This window comes from Heterodontus francisci, chromosome 12 (assembly GCF_036365525.1).
Source record: "Heterodontus francisci isolate sHetFra1 chromosome 12, sHetFra1.hap1, whole genome shotgun sequence".
NCBI classification, from domain to species: Eukaryota; Metazoa; Chordata; class Chondrichthyes; order Heterodontiformes; family Heterodontidae; genus Heterodontus; species Heterodontus francisci.
This window is the reverse complement of record NC_090382.1, coordinates 26,424,868-26,445,660: the sequence shown is the minus strand read 5'-3', so window position 1 is coordinate 26,445,660 and position 20,793 is coordinate 26,424,868. Positions and strand designations below refer to the sequence as shown.

At 44.7% G+C, this 20,793-nt stretch overlaps 1 protein-coding gene across 2 annotated transcripts in view; it reads right to left on the bottom strand.

Annotated features, from left to right (window-relative positions):
* Window positions 1–20,793, bottom strand: part of LOC137375787 (dedicator of cytokinesis protein 2-like) — a 690,449-nt gene that overhangs the window by 242,307 nt on the left and 427,349 nt on the right. For both annotated transcript variants that reach the window (XM_068043220.1, XM_068043218.1), the window contains exon 29: window positions 11,069–11,163. In XM_068043220.1, coding sequence (XP_067899321.1) covers window positions 11,069–11,163 — 95 coding nt within the window. The remainder of the gene's footprint in view (window positions 1–11,068; window positions 11,164–20,793) is intronic.

Here is a 20,793-nt window from a genome sequence, read left to right as displayed (position 1 = left end):
GAATTGGTTTGACTGGGTTATCTTGGTAGAATGAAGACTGACTTGAATGAGAAAAAGATTTTTGCTCATCAGTATTGCTACCCATCTACCCCATAAACCACTTAAATCAGTATTAATTTGAAGTAACATTAGCTATTAGCTTTTCATTTCTGGAACCATGCTTCAAATCCAGACCAGATCAAATGGGTAAAGTTTTCACTGCTTGTTGATGGCAAGGCTTCTATACGGTATAAGTTTAGGCCAGACAGAACCCAGTCCTAAATGGAAATGGGCCCACAATGTTATTCCTTAATTGGTAATCTCACTGATAGGACAAGGCTGGTGTGGAAAATGGAAAATGCCTGGTGTCGTGGGACTGGGAGTGGGGAAGTTCCATTGTGAAGTTGATTCTTGTATGTGTAACTTTGGTACAGCTGTTGCACTCTCTCCTATCAGTTGGAGGTCGGTGGGCTCAAATCCCTCATAATCTGGTCTGACACTTTGGAGCAGTACTGGGGGATTTTCAGAAGTGTCCTCTTTTAACTGAGGCACGTAGACATTAAAGTATCATCTGAAGAATGGCAGAGGAGTTCCCTGAAGCCCTGACCAACATTTATCCCTCAACCAACACCACCAAAACAGATTAACTCTTGTTATCATATTATTGCTTATAAGACCTTGCTGTGCACAAATTGATTGCCGACAAAACAGTGAATGTACTTGGAAAAAAAAATATTTGCTCGTGAAGCACTTGGGGAACGTCCTGAGGTGTGATATAATTGCAAGATTTTTCTTTTGAGGCACGTTTCTGGGACAGTATTGGCAATGCTTTCCTCTGCATCAAACATTATAGCCCAGATTATGCTGGAGCAGGTTATCTCACCCCATGGCCCATTAGTTCAACTTCTTCCCTCACCCATCAGCTCAGACTGGGTCTGCGGCAGGTGGTGGGGGAACCAACACGAGGGAAAAACATACTTGACCTTGTCCTCACCAATCTGCCTGCTGCAGATGCTTCTGTCCATGACAGTATTGGTAGGAGTGATCACTGCACAGTCCTTGTGGAGACAAAGTACCGCCTTCACATTGAGGATACCGTCCACCGTGTTGTGTGGCACTATCACCATGCTAATACGGATAGATTTTGAACAAATCTAGCAATGTAAAACTGGGCATCCATGAGGCGCTGTGGGCCATCAGCAACAGCAGAATTGTACTCAAGCACAATCTGTAAACTCATGGCCCAGCATATCCCCCACTTTACCATCACCATCTGGCCAGGAGACCAACCCTGGTTCAATGTCGAGTGCAGGAGGACATGCCAGGAGCAGCACCAGGCAAACCTCAAAATCAGGTGTCAACCTGGTGAAGCTACAACACAGGACTATTTGCATGCCAAACTGCATAAGCAGCATGCGATAGACAGAGCTAAGCGATCCCATAACTAACGGATCAGATCTAAGCTCTGCAGTCCTGCCACATCCAGCCGTGAATGGTGGGGGACAATTAAACAACTAACTGGTGGAGGTGGCTCCACAAATATCCCCATCCTCAATGATGGGGGAGCCCAGCACATCAGTGCGAAAGATAAGGCTGAAGCATTTGCAACAATCTTCAGCCAGAAGTGCCGAGTTGATGATCCATCTCGGCCCCCTCCTGAAGTCCCGAGCATTACAGATGCCAGACCTCAGCCAATTCAATTCACTCTGCGTGATATCAAGAAACGACTGAAGGCACTGGATACTGCAAAGGCTATGGGTCCTGACAATATATCGGCAATAGTACTGTAGACCTGTGCTCCAGAACATGCTGCACCCCTAGCCAAGCTGTTCCAGTATAGTTACAACACTGGCATCTACCCTGCAATGTGGAAAATTGCCCAGGTATGTCAGAAAAAGCAGGACAAGTCTAACCCGGCCAATTACCGCCCCATCAGTCTACTCTCAATCATCAGTAAAGAGATGGAAGGTGTCATCAACAGCACCATCGGAGCAGCACTTGCTTAGCAATAACCTGATCATTTGGGTTCCGCCAGAGCCACTCAGAGCTGACCTCAAGAGGTGAGGTGAGAGTGACGGCCCTTGACACCAAGGCAGCATTTGACTGAGTATGGCATCAAGGAGCCCTAGCAAAACTGGAGTCAATGGGAATCAGGGGGAAAACTCTCTGCTGGTTGGAGTCATACCTAGCACAAAGGAAGATGGTTGTGGTTGTTGGAGGTCAATCATCTGAGCTCCATGACATCACTGCAGGAGTTCCTCAGGGTGGTGTCCTTGGCCCAGCCATCTTCAGCTGCTTCATCAATGACCTTCCTTCATTCATTAGGTCAGAAATGGGATGTTCACTGATGATTGCACAATGTTCAGCACCATTTGCAACTCCTCAAATACTGAAGCAGTCTGTGTAGAAATGCAGCAAGACGTGGACAATGTCCAGGCTTGGGCTGATAAGTTGCAAGTAACATTTGGAACACACAAGTGCCAGGCAATGACCATCTTCAACAAGAGAGAATCTAACCATCACCCCTAGACATTCAATGGCATTACCATTGCTGAATCTCCCATTATCAACATCCTAGGGCTACCATTGACCAGAAACTGAACTGGAGTAGTCATATAAATACAGGTCAGAGGCTAGGAATCCTGAGGTGATTAACTCACTCCCTGACTCCCCGAAGCCTGTCCACCATCTACAAGGCATAAGTCAGGAGTGTGATGGAATACTCCCACTTGCCTGGATGGGTGCAGCTCCAACAACACTCAAGAAGCTCGACACCATCCAGAACAAAGTAGCCCGCTTGATTGGCACACCATCCACAAACATTCACTCCCTCCACCACTGATGCACAGTGGCAGCAGCGTGTACCATCTACAAGATGCACTGCAGCAACGCACCAAGGCTCCTTAGACAGCACCTTCCAAATCCGCGACCTCTACCACCTCGAAGGACAAGAGCAGCAGATGCATGGGAACATCACCACCTGCATGTTGCCGTCCAAGTCACACACCATCCTGACTTGGAACTATATCGCTGTTCCTTCACTGTCGCTGTGTCAAAATCCTGGAACTCCCTTCCTAACAGCACTGTGGGTGTACCGACCCCACATGGACTGCAGCGGTTCAAGAAGGCAGCTCACCACCACCTTCTCAAGGGCAATCAGGGATGGGCAATAAATGCTGGCATAGCTAGTGACACCCACATCCCATGAATGAATAAAAGTATATATATTTTTGTGCTGCAAATTAATGGAAACACGAGCTGGTAACAATGCAGTGAGGTCAATGGGCATCTGGGACATTGGTGAATAAAGGGACCAACAGTCTTTCTCTGTAACCAATGAGATTTAAGAATTCGGAAATAAACAGAAGAATGATAGAAAAGGAAATAGTCTGAATTAGAGTAAAACTACGCATTGAAGAGAAAGAAAGGCTGGGATTTTCAGTTGCTGGTGGGGTTGGGAAGGGATGTGGGCGTGAATTGAAACTTGCGTTCCCAGAGGGCGGCACTGGATCCCGCTTTCTCCAGAATATGACAATTTTCAAAGGGAGGGCGGGAGGAACGTGTAAACAGGGAATCCACTCCACCTCCAATTAAGAGCCCACTAAGCTCCGTTGGAGCTTGTTAACGAGCTGGGGAGGCTGAGAAGGCAGCTTTCAAAGTTGAAATCGCGAATACCAATAGTCTGGTATAAGTTATTGCACAGCTGCTTGGTTCAAAGCTGGCGGTAGGTAAATATTTTTTGGAAGCTGAAAAATTTCTGGAGCTGGGGTATTTTGTGTCGGATAGTGTGCTTTACCTTCCATTTGGCTGTTTGTCCATTTTTGTGTTTGTTGAGGATGCTGGCCCTCCGAGGTGATTTCTGCTCTCTTCTGCAAGGCAGCGACAGTCCCCATCATGGTTGCCCTCTGCCTTTGTCACTCACGTTCCGCAGGCAACTCTTGCCTCCTGATAACGCTCGGCTCCACTAATTGGGCACCAAGCTCGCATCCAGCCCTCAGCCATGTAGTTACGGCATGGGATGGGGACCCAGAAATTATCTGAGCATCAGATTCCTTACACCGATTTGAAAATCCAACCCAAAGACAGGCAGGAGGATAGATGATTGATTGATAAGTGAGAGGGACTAAGACTACTTCTTCCCATGGTGAAAGTGGCTCCTAACCCGATTTACTTGTTTGTCTTTGTGTATTGGACTTCAAGATGCTAAAGTTTGACAACTTGCAGATAATACAATCACAACATCTGATCACTAGTGTAACCTGCCAAATAAGGGAGAAGAAAACCGTCAGTGACTAGATGTTTGCAGAAGTAAGTTTCTAGTTCTTCAGCTCCTTTGGCCTCCCTAAGTCATGGACTTTCCTGTGTCCATGCTGCTGACTCTTCAGCTGTCCGGAAGAGCTCAACTTCCATCTTTATTTCTTTATCTCTTTCTTGATAGAGGGCTGGCTCGATGTACAAATCAGGAGAAATTGGTAATTGGATTAAGTGAACCAAAAATGATTTTGTATGCATTTTATTCAACCAAATTTTTTTTAAAATGTGTTCATTTGAGGCACTATGTTTTGTCTGATGTCTAATAATTGTAAACAACAGTTTACAGCCCTATTAATCTGTGACATTTGTGCCAATATGTGGTTTCTTGCTGCCATCAGCTGTTAAATAGGACAGGTGCTGTACATGGAAGATTCTCTCCATGGTTTACCAAATGCATTTCAAAGGATATATCAACACCCTTTAGGAGTATATTTATCTTTCAGTGATGGTGTAGATTTCTTTTTTGAATGAACAAAATGTCAGGCTTGTGCAATATTGTATGTGAATACATATTAACCCCATTCTGCCCGAAAGGAGCCTTGGAAAATCATTTAATTAAAATACTGCATCTGACCAGGATGGGTGTTGACTTTGATCCTCAGTCTGTGTGTTCACTCATCTCAGCTGGTGGGGTGCAGTCGAATTGGCCTCAAGGCTGGCGAAGGTCCACACCTAATGCTCTCTATCTGGCTGCCAAGTGAACATGTTTGGAGTTTGGGGTGAGGTTAGGATCAGACTCAGCTTTGAAGCTTCTCCATATTTTGATTGGCTTGCTGGGACTGTCCAGGCTTGCACTTGGAGAATGGGCACTTGGGTGAGGTGCTACAGGTCACCTGACATCCATGTAAATTTAGAAAAAGATGCAATTTCAGCACATTGCCCAGGGGAATAAAAGAACTGTATCAGACTGATGAAGGAGTTAGTTTTGCAATTATACAATTTAAAAAGTATTGATTTTAAAGTGAAGCGTGTTGAATTTCACTAATTAAATGCTACTTTATCCTGCAATGACTGAGATGGATTGGGTATCATTTATTTGGCGATTACTTGATATTGGAAAATTATTGCTTTGCCTCCACCACCCCCTCCCCGATTTGCATTATTAACGATCGATTGTTAGTTTAGCTGTGCAATCTTAATCGTTTCAATGGGGGCTGTTGCCATCTGTCTTGATCGAGGGCTGGCTCAATGATCAACTCAAAAGGAATTGATAATTGGATTAATTGACATAAAAATGAATCAATTTGTCCTTTATTCAACCAAACTGTGATTGAAGTGTGCTCATTGAGACACTCTGTTTTGTCTGACATTCAATAATTGTACACTCTCAGTTTACAGCCCTGCTACACTGTGGTATCCATGCCAAGGTGATGTGATTTTCATGTGCAATTACAGTATAACTAAGCAATGGCATTCCCAAATTGATGGCACAGCACATTTTGGCAATGGTTTGGAACTCATACTTCAGTCCTAACTTTGTCAGGTTTAATTTCCCCAGATGATATGTTGGTTATCACGTTTATATAGAATTCCTTTAGTGCATTATTGTAATGCAGTCAGTCTGTTTATTTTGGTTTAATGTCTGTGTTAAAGTAATGCACCTAGGAATTAGACAAAAACAAATTAATCAATGTACTACCAGACGAGATTAGTCTCTGACTTTGCTGAGCACCTCTGCTCCATCCTCAAGTGTGATCTTGAGCTTCTGCTATTTTAATTATCCATCTTATTCTGAATTTTGCCTCCTGCACTTTTCAAATGAAGCTCAATGCAAGCTTAAGGAGAAGCACAAAAACTGTCTACTGGGCAGGACTGCTCCAGCCTCAACACTGACTTTAACAATTTCACATCTTAGCCACATCTCCCGTTTTCTCTTGGACAGCAGGTAGGATGGGTGCACATCGGAGTGATATATGGCTGATAGAGTGGTTTACAGCCCGGATATCATCTGCCTTCTTCTTCCATCACAGTGCCAGACTATTATGGCCTTGTCCACTTTACCAAATTTTCTATATTTCCTTCTCCCTCTTCTATTCTGCTGGCACCATTCACACATCCTCTGGGTCTGGGTTACACCATTAATTTCCCTCATTATTGCCTCCTTTTTCTGACACTATCATCACTACTTTAATCATCTGTCCTCCACCCAATTACAAGCCACTCCTTTCTTTCTTTCCCTGCCCACTTGCCTCCAGTTCTGCTGCTGCTCAGAGATATTCATCTGTAGCTTTTCCAAATCTAGACATAAGGTCATCAACTTGAAACGTCAACCTTATCCTCTTCTCTCCATGGATGCTGCCTCACCACTGGGTGTTTCAGGCATTTTCTGTTTTTATTTGAGATTAAACCACTCGGTGTTGGTGAAGATTTGACTGTTCTTCAAACTCTTCATTCACAATCAACATTTAAGTGGCATTTGGATACCAGTGAGCACAGCTTGGGATTTTGTTTAAATGTACAAACACCCAGCTCTGCTTGCTGGACCAGAGTATCATGTAGAAACAACACTGCAGCTCAACTTTGCTGTTTTCACTTTGCTGCCACAGAGCCTAATGCCAAACTCCTTCATCATACAATGAATCATTTTATGTACAAGGCAAGACTGATTATCAATAATGAATGAAACACTATTTGTTGATGCATAACACATAGCAAGATTGTTCTTCGGTTATGGTTTTAAGGAAGCATTGAACTAAAGTTAGCACCTTGTCATGAACACATGCTATGCCGAATGATTTTTTTAATCCACCAGTTGGAAACCAGATCTTTTTAAAAAAAAGAAACAGATAAAAGATGACTGCTATCAGTTAAAATGGCTACCACAATTTGCATCAATATACCCTAAATTCTAATGCATTGAATTGTCTGGCCAGTCCCCTCCAGAACAATGACTTGGGGAATTTTGAGTGAATTACCTGTCCTGCTCCCATTAACACATTAAGGCATCACTTGGGACATAAATTGGCGAAGACGAACCACTCAAACTTAATCACTTGAGCAATGGGACCCTGGTTGACAGCAGGGAATTCCTAGACATGAACTAATTAAGTTGCACGATGAAATACACACTGAGCCAACATGTTGAATCACTGCGTGACAGTCATGTGACAGGCCTGCCATCTGTGTGTTTAAGCTCGTGTTTTCTCTGCAGCAACAGAGACAAGCAACTAGACACCGACAAGACCAAGTGGGGGTCCCTCCTCCCTCTTTCTCTCTCTTCAGTCCACCTTACAAGCTTAGAATAAAAGCAAAATAATGCACATGCTGGAAATCTGAAAATACTCAGCAGGTCTGGCAGCATCTGTGGAGAGAGAAGCAGAGTTAATGTTTCAGGTTTGTGACCTTTCATTAGAACTGGCAAAGGTTAGAAATGTAATAGGTTTTAAGCAAGTAAAGTGGGGTTGGGGGGTGGGGGGGGCCAAAGAGAACAAAAGGGACAGTGTGTGATAGGACAGCGGGCCAGAGAGATTAACTGACAAGGGGATCATGGGGCAAAGGCAAAGAGAGTGTGTTAACGGTGTGGTGAAAGAGAAAGTATTAGTGCAGAGAGAGTGTTAATGACAGGATAATGAACAGTCCTAGCCAAAAGCACACACATAAAAAACCCAGTTTAAGGCTGGGACATAGTAAAAAAATGATAAAACAAAATAATAATAAAGAAGGGGCCATTGAACTCAATGTTCAGTCCAGAAGGCTATAGAGTGCTTGATCAGAAAATGAGGTGCTGTTCCTCGAGCTTGCATTGATATTCACTGGAACACTGCAGCAGGTCAAGGACATGTGGGCAATCCACAAGAATGACCCTGAGCTTCCGATTGCTTGCCATTTCAACACACCCCCCTGCTCTCATATCCACATATCTCTGTCCTTGGCCTGCTGCGATGTTCCAGTGAACATCAATGCAAGCTCGAGGAACAGCACCTCATTTTCTGATTAGGCACGCTACAGCCTTCCGGACTGAACATTGAGTTCAATAATTTCAGAGCATGACTGGCCCCTTCTTTATTATTATTTTGTTTTATCATTTTTCTACCATGTGCCTGCCTTAAACTGGGTTTTTTATGTTTGTGCTTTTGGCTAGGATTGTTCATTATTCTGTCATTAACACTCTCTTTGCACTAATGCTTTGTCTTTCACCACACTATTAATACACTCTCTTTGCCTTTGCCCCATGATCTCCTTGTCAGATAATATCTCCGGCCCTCTGTCTTATCACACACTGTTCCTGTTGTTCTCTTCCCCACAGCCTTCCACCCTCCCCCCCCCCCCCCCCCCCCACCCCACCCCCGCACTGCCACCTCTGCTTTACTGGCTTAAAACCTATTACATTTTTAACCTTTGCCAGTTCTAATGAAAGGTCGCAAACCTGACACGTTAACTCTGCTTCTCGCTCCACAGATGCTGCCAGACCTGCTGAGTATTTCCAGCACTTTCTATTTCTATTACAAGCTCAAACCCTGCCTGCTGGCCGTAACCACCCAGGCCTATCGCTGCTGCAGAGACCCCATTAAAGAAATCATCTGCCTTGCTGTTCTCCAGTAGAACCACCAAACCATCTGGCCACATGTGCAAGTTGGAAGCCTCAGGACCGAGTTCAACTGGAAGCCAGATGAATCTCCAAACTCCATAGACCGTATGCCCTTTTTATTGCTCTGGACTCTCATCCAACCAATCTATCCTTCCTCACTCTGTAACCTATTTATGTGTGTGTATGAACTTTTGTGTGTGTGTGAGAGAGAGAGCAAGTTGGAGTTTAGTTTATTATTTTTTATTTAGATGAGTTTAGGTATAACAAAGCTAACCACTTTCTTTGCTAAACTCAAGAAAACATGTTCCATTGTTTATTTTATGATCATAGCACCTAAATCGTTAAATACTCATTGAATTAACAAGTACATCCATTTAAAAAAAGAAATACACTCTGTTGCGCTCTCACAAGGAGAGAGACAAGAGGGGAGACCTTTGGCCCACCTCTCTGATCGTAGCAACCTTACTGAACAGTATTAGTCATAAATAGATATAAGCAATATGTGGGTCTGGGTCTTTCCATGACTAAACCAAGTTCAAAACTCACCATGAAGATTCCCCCATAGGGTCAATTAATACATGTACTGCCCATTATTAAACTGAAGCAATGCGCCTGGCTGACATTCTTCCCTCAAGCCATGTGCCCAACAACAGTTTTTTTTTCAGCCACTCATTCATTTGCTGTTTGTAGGGCCTCAGTGTGAAAACTGGTGGCTGGGTTTGCCTACATAAAGATGGGGAGTGAACTTCAAAATAATCCATAGGTTGTAAAGGAATTTGGAACATCATAAGGACATGATAAGGCACTATTTAAATGCAAATTATTTATTTCTGCTATGGAGAGGCTCAGAAGGTCCCAGGTTTGATCTATGCTGACTTGAGGAACTATAAGTTGGTAGTTGCTATTTACAGGATTGCCTCTGTGATTGATGGGCACCTTTTCAATCTTTAATTTCCACCACTTGTACTGTTTTGATTTAATTTAGTTGCTTCATTTTACTTAAAAATAAGTTTGGGTGGGCTCTCTCAAACTTCTTGGGGGGAGTAATATGATATCTCCTGGTGGGTTTGGTCTGAGGCCAATCCCATTGCTTATCTTGAAATAGAGAGTCTGCGTGCATAAGGGAGTTGTTGAGAACTTATCAGGATTTGAGCCTAATGCGCTCCACATTCAAATAGCTGGCCAACAGTCACGCTTTAGGATCACAAAGGAAGAATGGCTACTTGGCCAAGGTTCCAGAGGGTGACCAGTACCCAATATTAGTCAAGGACTAGGGGGGAAATTAATTATTTTTAATAAAGGAAAACAATGTTATAGATCTTGTAATTTTATGAAAATATATCTAACATGGAGATAGTAAAGATAAAAAGCCTTTGTTGGAATTTTTATACAAGTCTTAGAATTGTACAAACTATATTATTTACACTGAGGAAAAAGTATAGGGCTTTACTCAGAGCTCACCACTTACCAGCGACCAGTTAAAGGTCAATATTGAGGGGGGGTCATTCTGCTGTATCTTTCATGATGATACAGGAGCATTTGCCAAACCTGAATGAGACTAGCAGCTTCATCTCTACCACTAATGATATGGGTATTTTACTTGTCCCATGTGTTCAGACCACATGTGCTCCCTATCATTATTTGATCAATTTTAGCTTTTCCCCACTTTTTCCATCAGCCTTTTCAAGTTTGCTATAATCATGGTTCCATGTTTCTGATGGCATTTATGTTCTGCTTCAGGAGCAGAGGTGAGTTTTGTTTGTTCTGGGGCTTGATGAACTTTCTCACAGTTTTGGGCAAACAGTTTTGTTTTTAGCCAGATGTTTAACACTCACCTGGTCCTCTGAGTTTCCACTGTGAGAACCCACATATGCACCAGAAAACAAGGCCTTCAATATAGTTATAGGCCATGTCTTATATACCCTCGTTCTCCCCTTCCCCTTCATCAGAGGTGGGAGGAGTCATAATTCCACCTTCCCACAGCCCAGTCCTTCAGGATTGTTAGACCAATCTGCACTTTCCAGCAGGAATCATTTTGATAGTTGTTATCTGAAGGAGGAAGCCTAAGTGAATTTTTATTTAACCTTCCTTATTCAAGGAAACGAACATTAATTATAAACACCATTTTGGTGCTTGAGCTCAGATCAACGAATGCAGACCATGGATCAAACCAGGGTCTTTGATTTTTCTCTTGTGATAGCGTTAGTAACACTATGACTTATAGTGATATTGATTTGTAGCTCCTACCTGTTTTGCACCATGCTCATAGCCATCCAGTCAGCAGGGTAAACATTCTTCGTTACCAGATCCATGAACATGAGGAAGGTTTCAATTAAGAAATCCTGAGGGAAAATGCATCGGTTAGGAAAAAGTGAGAAATTGATTTGCAAGCGACAGAAAATTGAATATCACATTCAGTATTTTACGATCAAGCAATTTTGGTTCTTAAATCAACTTTTCATGGTTGAAAACCACTAAATGATTATCACTTCTCACCAAATAAAGGGACTTTATGAATTGTACTCTGTCTTTAAACCTTGGCTTCAAAGTTTTAACGTTAAAAGCACAGTTATAATCTCATGTTAGAATATGAATTTTGACATCTTGCATTCCTTCTAACTGACATAATGGGCAACAAGTCCTAGTATGAATCAAGAGTGTTATTCAGCCCATTTTTGACCATCTTTCTAAAACTAACTCGGGTGCCAGCCTTGACTCAGTGGTAGCACCTCCTCCTTTCTATTTGCAGGGCCACTCAAGCGACCATTGTTCCTTTTGCCTCGTGTGTCGATGAATGAAAGCACCAACATTTGAAACGGAAATCATTGGGGGGAATTTTATGCCCTCACCTGCAATGAAATTGGATGAGAGGAGAACATATAATCAGGCAGGATGCTGGCAAGGGGGGTGACCCTGCCATCTTCCCGCCTCCACCCAAACTGTCCAGGGCAGCAAGTCCTGTAATGGCCTTCCTGCCCCACTGCCAATTGAGGCCCTTAAGTGGACAATTAATGCCCACTTAAGGGCCTCATCCAACCTCTGCTGGTATTTCCCGGTGGCAGACAGGCCTTTCACCGCAAGGGGAGCACGGCAAGAAAACCTGGTCGGGTTTGTGGGGGGGGGGGGGGGGGGTCCCTCCATTGAAAGGCGCTTTGTGCCTGAATGAGGGACCTGGCATCAGGAAGGTGGGGGGGGGGGGGGGTGGGGAAAGCCGCTGAGAGCCATCCCCGCCCTTGCGACCCACACTTTGTGAAACCCCTACCACCCTGACTTATGGCCTGGTTCCGGTGCCTCTGATGAGTCCAGTACCAGCAGCAGCCTTTGCCTTCGTGGTGGCGCTGTTGCCAGGATCTTTAATCCTAGGGAAGGCCCGCCACTGTCCACTTAAGTGCCTAGTTGGCCTTGATTCAGCAAACCTTCCCCAAAGAAGGCGATGTTGGGCTCTCGCCGTAAAGACCTGCTCAGATCACAAAAAAAAAACCCGACCCGAACCGTTAGAACCACTTTGGACCCGATCCCAACCCAGCCAGAGTCCCTCCATTCTTTCCCGCACCCGACCCAACCCAACCCAAGCCCGACCCGACCCAACCCAAGCCCGAGCCCGAGCCCGAGCCCGACCCGACCCAACCCAAGCCTGACTCGACCACCGGAATGTTCATTTTACTTACCTTGCGACTCCCAATCTGCAGGAAGCTGCAGCATGAGCATGATGACATCATAGAGATGCTCACTCGCTCACTGCGCAAACTCAGAGCTTCCCTCCTTGACGTCCCGGACTCCCAGCTCAGGTAGGTTTTACCAGCAGAGCAAAATGCAATTCTTGATGTGTGTGGCCGACCTGGACCCGGCCCGACCCGACCCAAGCCCGAAAGCTGGACCTGGAAGAGCGACCCGACCCGACCCCGACACATGTTGTTGGGTCCCGTCGGGTAGCAGGCCTTCATCTCATCGGCACTTTAGCCGGTGGCCGAGACCCCTGTTGCCAAGATGAAATCCCGGCCATCATCTTTAAACTGCAGTGTACGCTACATTTTATAATGCCACTTTCCTCCAGGATCACGTTCAAATACAGCAGCTCCCACACAAAAAACAACTGACTTGTTTCTCAAAGTTCAGGAAACACCTACCACCTCAGCTACACTATTAGGACATCGCGCAGGAAAATGATGCCAACATATAAAAATGACAAACCTGCTGGCCCATCCAGTTTGTCCCACACAGATATGATGCTTTATGTATCATGATACCTACCTGGTCCCTGTGATCTCCTGGAAGAGGTGAAACATCAGATTAAAAAATAACAGGGCCAATTAGGGAGAAAAATTCTGGAACCTTCCTCTCGGACTCTGATGGGCCATTGAAACAAGTCTGGGGGACCACCCTGGTTCTGATTTATAGGATATCAAACTTTTACGCGAGGTGATCTCTGCCCCAGCCAGAAACGGATCCAGCTCTCGCTTGACGGGCTGAGGCAGCATTCCCTCGAATTTCTTTTTGCACTGAGTGGATGAATTGCTGAAGTGCGTGGCCCCTCTAAATTTTTTTGGACGACTGTGCATGAACTGTAATTTGAAGTGGCTGACTTGTGCGCGGCTTGTGCAGAGGCTTTTGGATTGCTGTGTGGCCACGCAACTTGGAGGAAACATTGGCTAGGAGTATGTGGTTTATGTAATTATATTATGTCGATTATGTAATCGATTATGTAATCTGGCTTGCAACCGGAGCACTGGAACAGCAAATTTCCCCCCCCCCACCCCCACATTAACAACCATTCTATTCGACTGTGGATGGCATCACAGCTGATTCTGTTCCTCTCATCCTCAACATCCACTCATGCAGGAATTTAAAACAGGAATTACTGGATCACAATGTGCAATGGAAATCCGTTTGACCTTTCTTCTACTTGCCCTGAATGCACCTCAAACCCCAAGCCTAATTATATCATCCATACTTTCAGTCCATCGTATTCCATCATAGGTTGGATACTGCACTCCTCAAGTATGTAAAGCAGATTCAATTAGCATATCACAGCCCTGCTGAAACCTGTTCCTTTTATCTGCTTGTTGTATTCCTTCCAAATACTACAAGTGTTCTCAAGCCACAGAGACAATGAGGCAAGGAACCAATAAACATGGGTTTTAGAAATTAAGGGGTCAGTCACGATTAGGACCATAGAACCATAGAGAAATTAAAGCACAGAAGGAGGCCATGCAGCCCGTTGTGTCCGTGCTGGCCAAAAAACTAGCTGCCCTGTCTAATTCCACCTTCCAGCACCTGGTCCATAGCCTTGCAGGTTACAACACTTCAGGTGCAGGTCCAGGTACGTTTTAAAAGAATTGAGGGTCTCTGCCTCCACCACCATTCCTGGCAGTGAATTCCAGACACCCACCACCCTCTGGGTGAAAAAGTGTTTCCTCATGTTCCCTCTAATCCTTCTACCAATCACCTTAAATCTGTGCCCCCTGGTAATTGTCCTCTCTGCTAGGGGAAACAGGTCCTTCCTGTCTACTCTGTCTAGGCCCCTCATAATTTTGTACACCTCAATTAAGTCACCCCTCAGCCTCCTCTGTTCTAAGGAAAACAACCCTAGCCTATCCAATCTTTCCTCATAGCTGCAACTTTCAAGCCCTGGCAGCATTCTTGTAAATCTCCTCTACTCTCTCCAGAACAATGATGTCCTTCCTGTAAGGTGGCGACCAGAACTGTATGCAATACTCCAACTGTGGCCGAGCCAGCGTTTTGCACAGTTCCAGCATTACATCCTGCTTTTGAATTCTATACCTCAATCAATAAAGGAAAACATTTCATATGCCTTCTTCACCACTCTATCTACCTGTCCTGCCACCTTCAGGAACCTGTGGACATGCACTCCAAGGTATCTCACTTCTTCTATCCCTCTCAATATCCTCCCATTTATTGGATATTCCCTCGCTTTATTTGCCCTCCTCAAGTGCATTACTTCACACTTCTACGGATTGAATTCCATTTGCCAATTTTCTGCCCGGTCACTCAACTAAACCATTGATATCATTCTGAAATCTACAGCTATCCTCTTCACTATCAACTACACAACCAATTTTTGTGTCATCAGCAAATTACCCAATCATGCCTCCCACATTTAAGTCCAAATCATTAATATATGCCAGAAACAGCAAGGGACCCAACACTGAGCCCTGTGGAACGCCACTGGAAACAGCTTTCCATTCACAAAAATATCCGTCGACTACTACCCTTTGCTTCCTATCACCCAGCCAATTTTGGATCCAACCTGCCACATTCCCTTGTATCCCATGGGCTTTCATTTTACTGACCAGTCTGCGATGCAGGACCTTATCAAACGCCTTACTAAAATCCATGTAGATCACATCCACTGCACTACCCTCATCAATCCTCCTTGTTACTTCCTCAAAGAATTCAATTAAGTTAGTAAGACATGAACTTCTCTTAACAAATCCATGCCATGTGTCTATCTGTGCCTTCAGCTCATTGGCTTTATTTACTATACTCCTTGCATTTAGATAAATACCCTTTCACACTGCCAAATTCCTGTGCTACACACTTTTTAACCTTTGCATCTTCTGTTTTTCCGAGTCACTCACTAATTTGCTGCATTCCGTTCCCTGGCCTGAAATTGATTAGGACTGCTCTCACTAACCAGAACATAGGAGGCTGGTTGACCATAGATTCATCAATTAAACTCTGGGGAAATCACAACTTTTGTTTGTATAGCACCTTATCTATCTCTTTTGACTAAGCTTTTGGTCATCTTTCTTAAGATCTCCTTATGTGGCTCAGTTTCAAATTTTGTCTGATGACGCTCCTTGGGATGTTTTACTATGTTAAAGGCACCAAATAAATGTAGTTTGCTGTTGTATCTGCTATTCCTGTTTCTTTTGAATCCCAATCTCCTGCTTTTTCTTCAGAGGGTAAATTCAGTGCTCCCACATTCCCAGTAGGGAGCCTTGCTCAAAGGAATTGCAGTCAGTCACAGGGCTACAAAACTGTAAACCTGATTCTCTCTTCAAACTCAGATTCCTGCTGGGGGCATTAATGCCTGCATTTAAGTGTCTATCTCCTCTTTTAAACCCTTCAATTGACTTTGTGTCTGTGATTTTGTCGAGGTTTAATATGCTGATGGTTTTGCCTTGCTCTTGTGTTTTATTTGTTCAAGTAACCTTTCAAGCATCAAAGAACTTTTAAAGAAATTAATCCTTTTTTATTACATATTCAGGGAAATATAGAAATATTGATGTTTACAAGCTGTAACAGTAAAACATTTCCCCCAGGACTTCAAATGGGATTGAAGTGCCAGAAGTCGAAACTCAATGGAGTTATTACACATTCAACATCTCTTTGTAAACAGGCAGAATAGAAAGAAAGAAAGAATGTGCATTTATATAGAGCTTTCCTCATCTTTAGGATGTCTCACAACCAGTCAAGTGATTTTGAAGTGTAGTCACTTCCATAAATATGGAAGCCATATTGTGCATAGGTGGTGTTGGTTGAGGGATAAATGTTGGCCAGGACACCAGGATAGCTTCCGTCACTTCTCTGAATAATAACACAGGATCTTTACATCCACTTGATTAGACAAGCAGGGACTCACATTTGACACTGCATCTGAAAGATGGCACCTCTGGCAGTGCAGTACTCCCTCAGTACTGCACTGAAGTGTCAGCTTAGTCCATGCATTGTCAGGCCTTATTGAGTTCAAGTACAAACAACTGAGCCAAGCTGATATATAAAGCATGCATGTTAACACTAGCACATAAACATTCACACATGATGGATTGCACATGCTCCCCTCATTAATAGACAATCAATATGAAGTACTCTCTTACACATGATGCTCACATTAGACTTCTCATGTGCTTCAAAACACTGTATTACCTCGCTGCTGTGTTTTCTTTCGTGTCCTCCAGTTCCAAAGGTTTCCTTGGTTGGATACAATTCAAAGGGATCTAGGCACACTCTGAAACTCAGTTAAGTGGCAGTCCTTCAAGTGAAAGAAATTGTACATCCCAAGGCACTTCATAGGAGCATCATCAAACAAAATTGAAACTGTGCCAGATAAGGAGATATTAAGATAGATGACCAAAAGCTGAGTCAAAAGAGATAGCCAAGGTGCTGTACAAATAAGAGTGTTGAGCTGAGCCTGATCCTGCCCTCACACAACTAACACACGGAAAATGAAAGAGACCTGATAACCCTCCTGATTTGACAAATTGAGTCTATCGCAGCAACGCTCAGTGGCAGTGAGCAATGCAAATCAGATATTGGAATTTATTAAATGGTCAATATTGAGCTGAAATAGTGAAGTAGTCCTGCCACTTTATAAATCATTGGTGTGACACACTTAGAATACTGTGTATAGTTCTGGTTGTGTCAGTACACAATAGATATTGCAGTTATTGAACGAATACTGTGGATTGCAACCAGAACGATTGAGAGGATGGAGGGATTGGATTGTAAAGTGTGATTATGTAAATTGGGCATCTCTCAATGGAAAAGTTGAGAAGTGGCATGATAATGAAGACCATGGCAAGCTATTTCAACTTGTTCAGAACAGTAGAACCAGAGGACATGGCCTGCATTTGAAGGGGGCAAATTCAAAACTAATTTTCAGAAGCAATGGGCTGAATTTTACCAGTCCCGGGTGATGAGATTTGAGGCAGTGGGGCCGGAACAATGGTGGGAGAACTCGTTGGAAAGCCGTGTTCCCTCCGCCAGCCAACTTTTCCCAGAGGTGGTCAGGCAGTGGGGTCAGCAGCGCACGTACTCGCAATGGGCAGGCAATTAAGCCTGTTAAGTAGCCAATTAGCTGCTTTTTAAATTTTACCAGGGGTGCAAGGGATCAATGAAGCTTCGGCGGCTCTACAGCTATAAGGAGTTAACAGCTTTAACAACAGCTGAGTGGTGCCTGGAGGTGGAGCAGCAGTGTTTCTCAACAGGAAGGGTGAGAGGCAATAAAGCATAGGAGGGAGAAGCTGCCAAGTGGGTGAACTCATCGGAGGCAGAATATTGGAAGGGTCGCTCTGAACTGGAACTCATGTATGCGGAGTTAGGGGATTGAGAGGCTTTCAGACCTGAGAGCAGCACTTAGCAATGGGTCTTACATACTCAGGTTTTGACTGGTCCAGTGAGGAAGAGAATTTTTTTTATTATTCGTTCGGGGGATGTGGGTGTCACAATGCCAGCATTTATTGCCCATCCCTAATTGCCCTTGAGAAGGTGGTGGTGAGCTGCCTTCTTGAACCGCTGCAGTCCTTGGGGTGTAGATACACCAACAGTGCTGTTAGGAAGGGTATTCCAGGATTTTGACTCAGCGACAGTGACGCAACGGCGATATAGTTCCAAGTCAGGATGGTGTGTGACTTGGAGGGGAACTTGCAGGTGGTGGTGTTCCCATCCATCTACTGCCTTTGTCCTTCTAGGTGGTAGAGGTCGTGGGTTTGGAAGGTAATGTCGAAGGAGCCTTGGTGCATTGCTGCAGTGCATCTTGTAGATGGTACAGACTACTGCCACAGTACATCAGTGGTGAAGGGAGTGAATGTTGATGGAGGTGGATGGGGTGAAAATCAAGTGGGCTGCTTTGTCCTGGATGATGTCGAACTTCTTGAGTGTTGCTGGAGCTGCACCCATCCAGGCAAGTGGAGAGTATTCCATCACATGCCTGACGTGTGCCTTGTAGATGTGGACAGGCTTTGGGGATTCAGGAGGTGAGTTATTCGCCTCAGGATTCCTAGCCTCTGACTTGCTCTAGTAGCCATGGTATTTATAAGGCTACTCTAGTTCAGTTTCGGGTCAATGGTAACCCCCCAGTATGTTGATAGTGGGGGATTCAGCAATGGTAATGCTGTTGAATGTCAAGGGGAGATGGTTAGATTCTCTCTTGTTGTAGATGGTCATTGCCCGGCACTTGTGTGGCGTGAATGTTACTTGCCACTTATCAGCCCAAGCAGGATATTGTCCAGGTCTTGCTGCATATGGACACAGGCTGCTTCAATATCTGAGAATGTGGGAGAGAGACAGAGAATGTGTGTGTGTGTGTGGGAGAGAGAGTGTGAGAGAGAGCGAGAGTGACAGCATGTGTTTGAGGAGAGAGAGAGCATGTGTGTGAGAGAGAATGTGTGTGTGAGAGAGAATGTGTGTGTGTGAGAGTGAGAGACGGAGGCAGAGGGATCAGGGCTGCAACATCCAGGAACAACAGGCTCATGAGAGTGATAAGGAATGCAGATGAGGAGGGCAGAGATGGCCACAATGGAGGGTCATGGTCACAGAAGGCACTACCCTGCTGAAAGGGTTTAATGGCAAAGACTTAGCTACATGCAGATGTCGGAGCATCAGTGTCTATGAAGACAGCGGCTGTCCAGGCAGGTGGTGTCAGAGCTTTGTGCAATACAGGAGGAGGATTTGAGGCCACTGGAATGTGGTGATCACCCACTGCGTGCGGCAGTGAGTCACCATGGCCCTCAACTTTTACACCTCAGGATCATTCCAGGGTTCCTTTGGAGACATCTGGGATATCCCAGTCAGCAGCCAATCGCTGCATCAAGCTGGTCACAGATGCCAATATATATGGTTTCGCACAGATTAGGCCAGTTAGACAAAAAGCGTGGTTGGATTTGGGGCCATCGCTGGATTCCCCCAAGTGCAGGTGTAATCGACTGCACGCATGTAGCCATCAAGGCTCCCACAGAGTAGCCAGGAGCTTTTGTCAACAGGAAAGGATTCTACTCAATGAATGTACCGCAAGTATTCAACAGATCTTGCAGATGTGTGTAAGGTTCCTGGGAAGCTGTCACAACCCTGACATCCTAAGACTGTCCCAGGTGCCTCAGCTTTTCAAGCCACCCGAACGACACTGTAGATGGATGCTGGGTGACAATGCAGACTGACCAGGGGCCCCTACTGTGAAGCGACGATGCATCTTGCTGTGAACACTGGTGCCAGATCATGCCTGATGCCTGGGTCTTCATACTCCTCTCACATTGCATTGGCACCTTTTGTGACATCCAGGAATGTGAGCTTGGTATAAAGAGGATCTTGGTATAAAGAGGTTCACTCACCTTGCCAGATCTCAGCAGGTCATTGAATGGCTTGTAGCGCTGCAACCAAGTTCATACGACCACCCTGCGACTGCTGACCTTACCTGTGATCTGAGGCTATGCCTCCTTGGTGGTACTTGCAGACCTTTTCCTCCCATCGAGTGGGAAAAGCACCTCCCACCCTGTCCTTGACACCTGGAGGAGGACCTCCAGGGAGGCATCACCAAACCTGGGCATCACTCTGCATCCAGCTGCAGCCATTGTTTGCATTCAACCCTTGCTTCCTCTTCCGTCCAGGTGCCTCTTTTGGTGATGCCTTTAACCCGAGTGCAGCCATCCTTTTAAATATGGTGGCAGCAGATCAGCAGCCAGAGTTTTTTTCGTTATTGGCCGGCTCCCATGAGCAGCAAAATCTAATTTCCGTGTCCTGCCTCCCACCCGAGCCGCCAAACAACCCGATTTGGGCCCCAAAGTTGGTAAATCCTCCCTTTAGGTAAAATTCAACCGACTATTTCAGTGAGTGAGTACCTAGTCTTTGAAACAGGATCCTTAGGGAGATGGTAGAAACAGTTAGCATTGAGTCATTCAAAGGCAAATTAAACAGAGTTCTTTCACACATGACATCACATGTGTAGTACTGTTGGGAGGAACAGACGACATTGGACCCATGCTATCCAAAACTGATAGTTTTCCTTGTCGCAAGTCTGGGTCTGATGGTGACTAATTGATAGCGATCGATTCCAATGATTAGCTAACAACTCTGTATCAATACCTCATGCAACTACCAGGATGATAGAAGGTAAACTAGGCAAATTTTTGTCTTTTTGCATCTTGCAATTCCTATGTTCCTATGACACTTTCATCCCATTATTGAAAGAGGGCTGCAATGTCAGAGGTTCTGACATTCAGCTGAGATGTTATATT